General features: G+C 48.1%; 1 protein-coding gene across 1 annotated transcript in view; it reads right to left on the bottom strand.

The window, feature by feature from the left end:
• The window catches only part of NSL1 (MAC/Perforin domain-containing protein), a 38,630-nt gene extending 34,266 nt beyond the window's left edge, over positions 1 to 4,364 (bottom strand). The window contains exon 1 of the mRNA XM_088886925.1: positions 3,717 to 4,364. Coding sequence (XP_088743051.1) covers positions 3,717 to 3,773 — 57 coding nt within the window. The 5' untranslated portion in view covers positions 3,774 to 4,364. The remainder of the gene's footprint in view (positions 1 to 3,716) is intronic.
• Positions 4,365 to 13,341: the final 8,977 nt, after the last annotated feature.

Raw genomic sequence — 13,341 nt, 5'->3', positions numbered from 1 at the left:
CGTTTCAGCTTGTAATATAGAAAGGTTTCACTTGTTCGGCCACCTATTACTTTCAGGCAGGTTAAGTTTGGCGATAAAACTATACATCCAAAGCTGTATAAGGAGTTTTCTAATTTTCCTGCAATAAGCTCTATATCATGTGCCATTGTGAGAGTGTGTTTATTGAGATTTGATGCAGGATTAATAACAGAAGCTGGTGCTTTGGGGGATGAGGGGCAATTGTAAATTTGGTTTATATGCTGTAAGAGAATTGGACGTTGAATTAGTTTTCCTCTGGAACACTTTTCGTTTCTAGCAAACCAAATAAAGTACAAAGTGATTGTCACCCAGGTTAAGATCTTTTTTGCTAAATGATTGTCCTGAACCTGTTGAAAAAGATTATGAATGCTTGTTATCCAAGAATCTTGAAACCTATTTATGAAATTGATATTCTAAGGATTACCGAAAAGTACTACTTAGGTACAAGAGCAGTTCAGAAAAATGTGTGTAAGTGATTCTTGGTGAGATTCACATAAGAACAGTTTGAATCTTGAAGCAGTATCTAATTTCCAGATGTGATTTAAGACAGAACTTGAGCTCTTGAGAATGATTGGATTGAAGCACAGATATTTTGATCCGATAATCTCTTTTAGATGTAAATTTACCTGATGAGTAAGGGAACCAAATCCAGGGGACTATGTTTGAGTCTGTATAAATGGGGATTGCCTGAATGCATCGACTTCTCTGGAGGAAAACAGGGAGTTAATGAGGGCAGAGTTCCATTGGCCTTGATGGAGAAGGTGGGAAATATTCATGTGTCTGATATTCGGGGTCAAGGGGAGAGAGATCCAGAAGGACTGGTTAATTTGAATCCAGGGTCGATGGGAGAGAGGGAAATCTGAATAGTATTAACTAGGGCACCACATTCAGAGGCTAACTCCCATATTTCTCGATTGATGAATTTCCAGTAGATGGAGACTTTTGTAGGGGTGGATAAAGGAAACATGCTTTTATTCCTAAGGTATTTTGACTTCTAGATTTGAGCCCAGAATTTATGTTGTTCATTAATGTATTTCCAAACTACTTTCTTTAACAAACTTCGGTTAAATAAGGTCAAGTTTTTAAAACCTAATCCTCCTGCATTTTTTGGGAGAGTTAGTTTATGCCAAGCACACCAACGATAAGGATGGGAAGATTGGTTATTGGAACCCCACCAGAAATGATGAAAAGTTTTTTCAATATGATCTATGGACTTCTTAGGTAGTTTGATAAGTGACATGGCATGGATAGGGGTTGCCTAGAGGACTGATTGGATAAAGACTTGCTTTCTGGCCGGGCTTTTTGTTGAGGCTCTCTGTCTATTTAACTTTGCTCCAATATTTTCTAGAATGAAAGTTAATTGAGCATGTTTGTTCTTGGACCAAAAAAGAGGAAGTCCAAGATGTCCGGTATTTTCTGATAAAGGCTTCATTTTAAGTTGTCATCTGATCAATCTTTGAAGCCGGGGGTGAATGTTTTTGCTACAATAAATACCAGATTTCTCATAATTTATTAACTGTCTAGAGATATTTTGGAAAATGTTTAGGATTTGGTTGAGATTATCAATTTCATTTCTATGGGCTCTAATGAAGAGCATAATGTCATTAGCAAAAAGATAGTGTGAAATCTTTAGAGACAAAGAGGCAGGGGATAGACCTTGAATTTTGTTTTCTTCTTCAGCTTTGTATAGGAGTCTAGAGAGGCCCTCCATAGCTAAAATGAAAAAGGTAGGGAGAAAGAGGGTCCCCTTGTCTTAAACCCCTAGAAGGATAGAAGTGACCTTCAGAAGTACCATTGATGTGGATGAAATAGGAGACTGAGGAGATACATTCCTTGATCAAGTGACAAAAGTCTTTGGAGAATCCGAAGAGGGACAAAATTTTTAACAGATAACTCCATTCTAGCCTATCATAGGCCTTCGACATATCTAATTTTAGGCCTATATAACCCGGACCTTTATTTTTGTGCTTTAAATAGTGAAAAAGTTCTTGAGTGATAATGGAGTTTTCTTCCATTTGACGATTAGGAACAAAAGCCATCTGGTTTGGGGAATGCATTTGCCTAGGATAGGACACAAACTGTTTGCAATGACTTCTTCTATAACTTTGTACGTGACATTGCAAAGACTGATTGGTCAGAAATCCTGAACTTTGGTACAGTCTACTTTCTTTGGAGTTAGGCAAATCAAAGTATGGTTCATTCTTCTGAGAAGCCATTTATTAGTAAAAAATTCCTGCACCATAAGTATTAAGTTTGGACTCATCAAATCCCAAAAATCCCTATAAACCAAGGCAAGCATGCCATCTAGCCCTGGGGATTTTAGACTTCCTATAGAAAAGAGGGGTGATTTGACTTCGTCTTCTGTAGGAGTGACTAACAATAAACCATTTTTAGTTTCTGTGGCAATTGGCCTAATTACCTCATCTAAGAATTCTAAATTAGTGGGGTCTTGACTCGAATATAATTCAGAGAAATAATCCACAAAGATTCAAGAAATATCCTTATGATCTGTCTTCCAAGCATTCTGAGGGTCCTTAATTCCTTAAATGTAGTTTCTCTTTCTTCAAAATAGGGTACTTCTATGAAAAAAACTTTGTATTTTAGTCTCCCAAATGTAATCAGGTTTGATGGGAAGTTTGTCTCCAAAACCTCTCTATTTGCTTATTTACAAGTTCATACTCTCTGTACAGGCAAATGAGATTGGAATAGTCTTCCTGTTGTTCTGCCTGTAAGATCTGATCTTCCAATTGATTGAGCTTTAGTTTGGGATTAGTAAAGTGGGTTGATTTCCAAGTGATAAGATTCTTTTTTATAGAATCTAATTTTTTTGTTATCCTGTAAGCTACATATCCTTTGATAGGAATATTCCGGTCATCTTCTATGGCTTGCTTACAGGAATGGACTGTGAGCCACAATTCTAGAAATCAGAAAGGTTTAGGATGGTTGGTTCTAGGTGGGACAAATTAAAGATTAAAGGGTGATGATCCGATCCCCATTTAGAGCCTAGAGTAAGGCTAGCATTTGGGTAGACCCCTAACCAGTCATCAGAAACTAGAACCCTATCTAGAGTTCTCTGAATATGACCACTTTGCTGTTTATTGGACCACGAAAGGCCTCCGCCTTGAATATTCACTTCTAACAGGTTATGATCCATAACAAATTTACGATATTGCCTAAAAGAAAGAGAAGAGTGATTAGAAGTAGAAGGTTCTAAAGAATTTAAAGTAGCTGCTTCATTGAAATAGTCATTAAGGTGTAGCTAGAATTGATTTCTTTGATGTTTTATCGATGGTCCATGAATAAAACCTAGTATCCAAGAAAAGTGAGAGTCCTGAATTTGAAACAACACATACTTGGTAGAAGAAGACAAAAAAGTAACCTGAAAGGTTGAAACCCTGCTTTCCAGAGGACTACTAGTCCTCCTACTCTACCTTCAGGATTGACAATGATGCAGTTAGGATAATATAAAATATTAGTTAGTCTATTAATTTTATCTTCAGGGATCTTTGTCTCACATAAGAAGATAAAGTCGGGATTGATATGGTTGACAAAGTCCTTGATTCCCTGAACTGCCTTGGGGCGCCCAGCCCCTTGGCAATTCCAGCTAAAGACAACCATTAATAAGGGTGGGGTTGTATTGGGCTAGCCACCTCCACCCATAGAGAAAAGAAAAGTAAGGTAGGAGGGAGAGAACTTACTGGATGTTGATCCTCTGAGTTCTGATTTTCCTTAGTATCTCCCACCATATCTATCATAAGTATTCAATCTGTGTGAGTTTCCTCAGAGGGGTGATCCGACCTATCATACGTAGGCAGGTTTGGGGATTCAGGATCTTAGCACAGGTGAGATGTTCGGTCGAGCCTAGGTCGTTTGCCTCATGCACGGGAAGAAGGGCCAGGAGTATCTTCAAAAAGTTCATTCACTAAATCTTGGGTTGTCTCCATGAGATGATAAGTTGCTACAGACACTGATAGAGTCGGTAGGTAAGAGGTTACTGGAGCCACCGGGTTTGAAGGAGTTTGTGGGGAGGAGGTAGAAACAACTGGTTGATATTGGTTAACAGGGGAAGAGGTTCCTTTAGCAAAAGGGTTTCCTAGTTCTAGAGGGACAGGCAGGGGAATATCCACGAAGTCCGTAAATTGAGGACATTTCCAAGTCCACCGTAGGGTAAGTTCAGCCCTCGGCCATGGTCTTAGAAGGTTAATAACTCTCCGACTAAAGAACTGATCATAAGGGCGACCTTGAGGGTCAGACAAAGGTTGAGAGCACTGACGGAATTGGTGTCCTATTTTGCCGCAGATATAGCACACCCAGGGAAGATCCTAATAACTATAAGTGCTCCAGTTGGTTACAATGACGAAACAACCTAGTCGAAGAAGACGATCCACAAATATAGTAACTTTAGCTCTAATGTAATTTTGGACGACAGTAACATTGCGAGTGGGGCCTAGGCGTTCAAATAAAGGATGTCCCACATCTACAGTCAAAGGAGAGTCCAAGCATATTGAGGGAGCCTCAGGATCCAAGGTGACATAAGGATCCATTGACCATTTAACGTCCAAGGTCCATTTAGACGAACACTATCATAATACTGAGCATAATGGAAGTTTAGCTGAAAGTGACCTCTATGGAAGGGGCCATTAAGAGAGTACTAGGGTCCAAGCTCCAGAAGTCATAAGCTGGGAAAAAGACGGCAGATACGAGAGAGTTGCCAGTTATGAGCAACATGTAGAGGGATTAGAGGATGAATATTGGCGACCTTAATGCCATTATTCCCGTTTCCCTGAAGTATATGATGAAAGGTGACGATGCACAATCCGGCTGGTCTTAGCTGTCAACGACCTTGCCTCTGAATTGAGTAGCAGAAAACCTAAAACGGAGAAGACGATGATGCTCCGGGGGGAACCCGGTGTAAAGGCTCCAAAGCTTAAGTTAGAATCCTTTAAAGGCAAGGTAAAACCAGATAGCGCAAAGTTTGCATACCTCCTCTTTGGGGGTGGAGAGCCTTTTATAACCACCTCGTGCACTCACTCGTAGACTCCTGTCAGGTCGGGAACGAGTATTTCCATGCTTCTGCCAGTTTGGGCGTCATAGCCTCTGCTGGGGCAGAACCATCACTGCTCATTTTGTCGGAGTCGTCTCTGTAACTGGAGGTAGCGGTTGACAGGTGACGGTGGCAGGTGGCCGTTTGAAATGCGGCCGTCAGGCATCAGATCCCAACTCAGTCAGGTGCGCCGCCCCCAGATACGGACTCCTTCGGTGTTAGGTACGGTGTAGTTCGTCCAGTTCAATGCTCCGGAAGCGAAGTGCTCGGAGCGGTGCGTGAGGCTAAGTCTTGAGTTCGGATAAGGGGGGCCCCGGACTGTCATAGGACGGGCCAGTTCGGGTCTCTGCTTTGTGCGACTCGGGGCCAAAGGGAGAGTTCGGGCTCCTCGCAGGGAGTTGAGCACTAAGTAGGGAGTTCGGGCACCTTGCAGGGAGTTCGGGCTCCTCGCAGGGAGTCTGAGCTCTAAGCAGGGAGTTTGGGCACTTTGTAGGGGGTTCGGACCGCATGTCTCTTCCCTTTGGTGTTTGTTCCCTCGGTAAGTGCCGAGCTACTTGTTTTTTGCCATGTGGCGTGATTTGCGAGGTCGAGCCAAATCCTCCTTCATCAATTGCCCCCCACTCCTCGTGCTAAGGGTCTTGCCCTGGTGCAGGGAGTTCGTGAGGTGTCAGGTAGGTTTGTTCTGCACTTTGAATCTTGGTTCTGCTAGCACGAGGTGCGTTGTCAGGGTTTCATGGGCTTTCTTCGAGCGTTCATTTAGGCGGGAAGCGCGCCGGCCTGTCTAAATGCTGATGGAGGTGGCGGCGCGCGCGTTACTTCAAAATTTCAAAAAAAGCGCGTCACTTGGGCGCGCGATAGCGGGCATTTTTTCAAATTTAAAAAAGGCGTGCCACTGCCGTTTTTCTGAGAAGACGTGCGTTGGTGTTCCGTCAGTTTCAGAAAGACGTGCGCCAATCACGTCTCGGCCTCGGGGGACGTGTGGTCAGTGCGGTTGTAGGTCATCGGATTGGCTTTGATCTAAGCCGTTGCCTTTCGGTCACTTTGAGCATAAATAGCGGGGGGGGGGGGGACCCCAGTTGTCACTTCTGTATCTCTCGAGCTTGCGTCTGAGTTTCAGCTCGCATCTAGTTCGCGTCCAGGTTTCTTCAGTTCGCGCTCAAGGTCTTCCCCTCGTCCGAGCTCCTGTGGTCTACAGCTTTTGTCCGGGTGAGTACTTTCCTGGATCTCATCATTCTCGATGTCTAGCTCAGATGGCTCAGATAGTCCTTTCAGCGGGCCTGATGCAGGTTCTACGAACCAAGTTGCATCCCCCGATAGCCCTAGCGAGCCGGAGGTAGAGATCAAGGAAGAGTTCGAGCTCGTAGGCCGTGGCACTTTGGGTAGCTTGGCGTCCACCTCTCGTCGGGGTCGGATTTTAGACAAGTTCGGCCCTTCGACCATGACGCCCGAGGAGCTTCAATCCCTCATTACTTATTATAACTTGCCCGGGGAGTGTGCTTATTTCATACCTTCGGGTAGCTTTCCTTGGGAACACGGTCCTGATGAGATCGTGATATTTCGGGAGCAGCTTGCTGCGGGGCTGCGATTGCCTTTCCATCCCCTCTTTGTCGAAGTCTTGAACCACTTCGGCGTGACGGTTGGCCAGCTTCACCCGAATTCCATTCGAAACTTGGTGGGGACAATCTCCTTATTCTGTGACGAGAGCTTTCCGTTGGACTTGGAGATTTTTTCTTCAATATTGATGCTTGAGAAGCAAGCGGGTCCCCTCCCCGGGCGCAGGCGGGCTTACTACCTGTCTCCTCACCCGGGCTTTAAGCTTGTACACGAGCTCTCCAACAAGGTCCCAGTATGGAAGCGGGACTATTTCGGGGTGCGAAGTGTGCTGGGGTGGCCTTTTCAGACCGGGTGGGGGATGGCCGCTCCTGACTTCGGGGTCACGCTTGACAAGGAGACGGCGAAGGGCCTCCGGCAATGGGCGTGGATTGGGCTGAAGTGTCAACAGTATCTGACAGAGGCCAAGCTCATTGCGGCCGGCCTGAGCTCGGGTAGGTTCTTCACTTAGAGACTCATCTTGCTGTCTTTCTTGCTTTTTACTGATGGCAAACTTCTTTTCGCAGGTGTGATGGATTCGCAAGGGACCCGGGGTGGGCACTTGTTTCAAGGTATGAAGAGGAGAAAGCGAGTTGCCAAGCGAACTCGCACCGAGATGCCCTAGGATGCGGAGCCCGAGGTGCCGGGCTATCAGCCAGAAGATCCGCCCAAGGAGCTCGAGATGGTCCCTCCGATGCAGGAGCCGGTAGGGGGCCCTTATGCTGAGACTACATACACAGGGGCTCCTACATACTCCGGTGCTCCTGCTTACTCCGGGTCTGCTCATACGCGAGCTGGGCCCTCGGGCTCGGGGGCCCCGGGGGATTTCAGGAGTGTGTTGACTTCGACCCATGCTCTCTAAAAGAGTAAAGAGGATCTTCCTCGAGGAGGTCGTGGCGTGAACTAATCTCCCTCTACATCAAGCGGCCTGCCGTGCCGTTACCCATGCCATGGTGGTAAGTGTTTTCCTTTTTTAGAGCTCTTTGGCTTTTGTTTTGTTGGTTCTTTTGATCATTCGGTCTCTTTTGGTAGGTGAATTCTTCTATTCACGCTTTGGCGGCTCAGGTGGAGAGGAGCTCGAGGCAAGCGCGAGCTGCCGAAGAGGCTCGTCGCGCTGCCGAGGGGGCTGCTCGTGCTGCCGAAGAGACTGCTCGTTTTTCACGGATCAGGCATGCGAGGTCTCAGAGAGATGCCGAGGCCATGGGAGTGGTGGTGAAGCACATGGCAGACTTGAGGCTGGATCTGCAGCATCAAGTCGAGTATTTTCAGGAGGATATTAGGGAGAGGACGTAGATCTTTTCTCAAGGTATTGAAGATGCCAAGAAGAAGGCCGCCGATGAGTACATTGCTTCGCCGGGCTTTGATGATCTGATGGTGGATTCATATAGGAGGGGTTTTAAACTAAGCCGGTGGATGATCCGGAATACGTACCCTGAGCTTGATGTTAGCGCCATATCCACTTCGCGCATAACTCAGGAGATGGCTAATGTTGCTGACGCTGAGCCAGACTCTGAGGGCGAGGCGGGGCCTTCGGGTTTTGTTGAAGTGCCTTCTGATGATGAAGAAATAGCTCCGGGCTTGTAATTTTTTTTTATGTACTACCTTACTTTTGGAATGGAATGACTGTTTAAGTGCTGGTTATTCTTTCTCCCGAACTGAGCATATTTTCCAAACTGAACGTATTTGCCGAACTGACTATATATCCGTTTCTATTAGTTCGTTGTCTCCGTTTCGCCTTTAGCTCTTTTCTTTGCTTGCCTGTGCTGAGGTTCCTTCGTTAGTTCGGCATCCTAGCCCGTAGGTATTGGTGGTGATTTTATCCACTTTGCTTGGCGGTTACAGGTAGTATCGCCTTAGTTTGACAATGTTCCATGCTCGGGGTACTTGTTTTGCCTCTAGGGTTTCGAGCTCGTATGCCCCCCCGAGTGCTTTCTTTACTCTGTAGGGTCCTTCCCAATTTGGTCCGAGTTTTCCTACGCCGGGTTCGGGTACCATGACCTTACGGAGAACCAGGTCACCGACGTGGAAGTTCCACTTCTTTACTCTGGCGTTATAGTACTAAGCTACCTTTTGTTGGTAGGTTGCAGTTTGGATGTGCGTGAGGTCTCTCACCTCGTCCAGTAGGTCGAGGTTGGTGTGTAACTCATCTTCGTTTGTCTGCTCGCCGTATGCTTCTAGTCGCAGTGTGGGTACTTCGATTTCTACCGGGATTACCGCTTCGGTGCCGTAGGTGGGGTTAAAGGGGGTCTCCCTTGTGGCGGTTTTTTCCGTGGTTCGGTGAGCCCATAGAACACTTGGTAGCTCGTCTGCCCACAACCCTTTAGCTTAGTCTAGTCGTGCTTTCAGTCCGCGGAGGATGGCTCTGTTCATTACTTCTGTTTGGCCATTTGCCTGCGGGTGTGCGATCGACGTGAAGTTCTGACTAATTCCCATACTTTGGCACCATTCTTGGAACTTTATATCCTCGAACTGTTTGCCGTTGTCGGAGATCAGTACTCGAGGTAGCCCGAAGCGACATACTATGTTTTTCCAAAAGAAGTTCTGTATGTTTCGGGCTGTAACTGTCGCCAGAGGTTCAGCTTCTATCCACTTTGTGAAGTAATCTACTGCTACCACTAGGAATTTTCTCCCGCCTGTCGTTGGTGGGAATGGCCCCAGAAGGTCGATGCCCCATTGGGCGAAGGGCCATGGACTAGTGAGGTACTTGAGGTCGGCAGCAGGCTGATGGTGGATATTGGCATGCTTCTGACACTTGTCGCATTTTCTGACAAACTCGACGACCTCTGTCTTCATCGTTGGCCAGTAGTATCCTTGTCGAAGTGCCTTTTGAGCGACGGCTCTGCCCCCCAGGTGTCCGCCGCACAAGCCTTCGTGAGTGTCGCGGAGTATGAGCTCGACTTCGGTAGGGCGCAAGCATCGCAGGTAGGGGAGCGTGTAGGATCGTCAGTACAACCGTTCGTCTATTATGACGTATTTGGCTACCTGGCGCTGCACCCTCTTGGCTACATTGCGGTCCGCAGGGAGGGTTCCGTCTAGCAGGAAGCTCGCAAGTGGGTCGATCCAGCTCGGCTTTGCTTTAGAGACGGGAGCGACCTCTTCTGCCCCACCGAGAATGCTGGGCCGAGGTAAGTCTTCTATGTACACGGTTCTCCTGGCATTGTGGCTCGTGCTGGCTAGTCGGGACAGGGCGTTGGCCTCAGTGTTCTCTGACCTCGGGATTTGCTTGATGAAGTGTGACTGGAAGTTGAGCAGGGTCTCCTTTACTTTTGCCAAGTATGCAATCGTAGTGAGCTCGCATGCTTCATACTCTCCTTTAACTTGGTTGACCACGAACTGGGAATCGCTGCAAATAACTACGTGCTTTGCTCCGACCTTGTGTGCTAGGTTCAGCCCGTCTATCAGTGCCTCGTACTCCGCCTCATTGTTGGATGCCACGAACTCAAAGCGTAGTGCGTATTCCAACTTTGTTCCGCTCGGGCCGCGTAGCACTATTCCAGCCCCGCTGCCCTGCTGGTTTGAGGAGCCATCTACGTGAAGGATCCAGGGCTCCTCATCCCAGTTCGCGTTTGGTCTAACCAGGAGAGATGCTACACTGGCTGCTACTTCACGGGGTTCAGACTCTATCGGCTCGGGAGCTCCGAGCTCGCCCGAGCTGGGGATCTCGGGCTCGACCGGCTCAGGGGCTTCGAGGCTAAACGTGCACTCGACGATAAAATCTGCCAAGGCTTGGGCCTTAATAGCAGTTCTTGGCTTGTACTGGAGGTCGTACTCATTGAGTTCGACGGCCCATTTCGTCAGTCGACCGGAAACCTTGGGTTTGAGTAAAACTTGTCTCAGAGGTTTGTCGGTCAGGACGATGACGGTGTGAGCTTGGAAGTACGGGCGGAGTTTGCGAGCTGCTATCACCAGTGCGTACGCTAGATTTTCTATCTGCGGGTACCTTATCTCTGCTCCCTGCAAAATTTTACTAACATAGTATATGGGTTGCTGGACCCGGTCTGTTTCTTTTATTAGTACCGAACTGACCACCTCGTCGCTTGCCGAGAGGTACAGTTCTAAGACCTCGCCCTCCTCGGGCCGGGCTAAGGTTGGCACACTAGCGAGGTAAACTTTTAGCTCGTCAAACGTGAGCTGGCAATCTTGGGTCCACTCGAACCCTTTGCCTTTGATTGCTTTGAAGAAAGGTAGGCAGCAGTCTGCTGATTTGGACATGAAGCGGCTCGGAGCGGCTATGCGGCCGTTTAGCCTCTGAACTTCTTTTACTTTCCGAGGTGGTCTCATATCTAGGATGGTTTTTATCTTCTCTGGGTTGGCCTCAATACCGTGCCGATTGACAATGTAGCCTAGGAATTTGCCCGAGGTGACGCCAAAGACACATTTGTTGGGGTTCAATTTCATGCTGAACTGACGCAGGATTTGGAAGACTGAATCTAAGTCTTGTATTAATTCTTGTGAGAACTATGTCTTGACGACCATGTCGTCTACATAACACTCTATCTTCGTGCCAATCAGGGGCTGAAATAGCCTATTTACAAGTCTTTGGAAGGTCGCCCTGGCATTTTTTAATCCGAAGGGCATGACCTTGTAACAGTACAGGCCGAACTCGGTTATGAACCTGGTTTTTTCCTCATCGGACTGGTCCATCCTGATTTGGTTGTAGCCTGAGTAGGCGTCCAGGAAGCTTAGCAACTCATGTCCCGAGGTCGTGTCTACTAGGCGATCAATTCTGGGGAGTGGGAAGCAATCTTTCGGGCAAGCTCGGTTCAGGTTGGTGTAATCAACGCACATGCGCCACTTGTCGTTCGCCTTTTTTACCAGCACAGGGTTGGCCACCCAGCTCGGGTAATGGACTTCCCTTATGAAGTCTGCTGCGAGGAGCTTCTCGACCTCCTTGTTGACCGCCCTCCAGCGTTTTGGGGCTAAGTTGCGTTTCTTCTGTCTAACGGGTCTGACTACAGGGTCAGTGTTAAGTTTGTGAGTTATAAGGTCAGGGTTAATACCGGGCATATCGGCCGCGGACCATTTAAAAATATCTAAATTTTGAAGTAAAAAACTCACTAGTTCGGTTTGTAGGGGCTCCTCGATGGAAGCACCGATCTGGAGTGTGCGAGCTGGGTCCGTAGCCGAAGTCGGGATTGCGACTGTTTCCTCTGTGGGCGAAGCTCATTCCTCGCCTTGCTCCGCAGGCCGCTCCAGTTCGAGGTCGTCGGCTGCCTTGGTTTTTCCCTTCAGGGCGGCAACATAACACTTGCGGGACTCGAGCTGGTCGCCCCGCGCTACCCCCACACCGAAGTCCGTAGGGAACTTCATGGCCAAATAGTAGGTGGAGACCACCACCCGTAGGATATGCGTGATCGGCCGCCTTATTATGGCGTTGCATGGGGAGGGGGTCGCGACCACCAGGAAATCATGGTTGAGTCTGACTGCACAAGGCCATGTGCCGACTTCCACAGGTACTGTTATTTTTCCAAGGGGCCTGACTTCCTCTCCGATGAAACCCACCAGGGGAGTGTTTGCGGGTTTTAGTTCGCTCCTCTGTAACTGTAGCTGGTCAAATGCTGATTTAAAGAGGATGTCCGCCAAGCTGGCCGAATCTACGAGTACGCATCTGACCTCGAAGTCGCTGATCCTTAGTTTAATGACAAGCGCGTCATCGTGGGGGTAGCAGACCCCCCGTGCGTCGTCCTCCGTGAAGAAGATTGGTTCTTCGGTCTTTGGTCTCTTTGGGGGATTCCGCTCCTCGAGGGCCGCTTCGCGAACTGAAGTCCGGGCTGCTACCGAGGTACACCCTGCTACCACCGAACCTCCCACAATTACATGGATGGTTCCCCGAACTGGCCTCTCCTCCGGAGGCTGTCGCTGCAACGGTTCGGCAGGTCTACTGCTAGATTCGGGGGCATCCTTTTCGTGCTCCCCTTGCTGATCTGCCTTATTGTTATTATTGTTGTGCTGTACAAAGTTTCTCAAGTATCCGCGACGGATGAGCCCCTCTATCTCGTCCCGGAGATTATTACACTGCTCGGTACTATGACCATGGTCTCTATGGAAACTACAATACAAATTCTTGTTTCTTTCGTTCGGATTTCCCTTTAGGCGAGGTGGCCACTTCACGTCTGGGGCGTCCTTGATCGTCATTAAGATCTCGGTCCGCCTTGTGTTCAACGGCGTGTAATCCGTCCGAATTGCTAGGGGAGCTCGGAACGACTGGTTCGGCTTTGGCTCTCGGGCCGGGTTTTTCCGGTTGACTGGGTTGGAGGGCTTGCCTTCCCTCTTTCTTTTCTCGTTCCCGCCCTCGGTTCGTTGGTTGATTTCTTCCTCTGTCCTCATGAACTTGTCCGCGAGCTTGAGGAATTCGGCCACGGTTGCGGGCTGGTTAGCTACCATGTGCCATTTGAATTTTTCGTGCGTTACCCCTCTTTTTGCCGCCGCGAGCTGCACCGCATGGTCCAACCGCGGTATCTACTAATATGCTTCATTGAATCGCTTGATGTAGCCCCGTATGGATTCTCCTTCCCTTTGGACTACTCCGAAGATGTTTCCTCTGTTCTGGGACACCGTTTGCTGGTGACAAAGTGTGCGGTGAAGACCTGCACGAACTGAGCCCAACACTTTATCGACCCAGGAGCAAGGTTCCTGTACCAAGTGCGGGCTACCCCCCTGAGGGTGGTGGTGAAGGCCACGCACATGCA

The sequence above is a fragment of the Nelumbo nucifera genome, chromosome 1 (assembly GCF_055504915.1).
Source record: "Nelumbo nucifera cultivar China Antique chromosome 1, China Antique-T2T, whole genome shotgun sequence".
NCBI lineage: Eukaryota > Viridiplantae > Streptophyta > Magnoliopsida > Proteales > Nelumbonaceae > Nelumbo > Nelumbo nucifera.
Note: the sequence above shows the minus strand (reverse complement) of the source record. Positions and strands in the feature narration are given on the sequence as shown.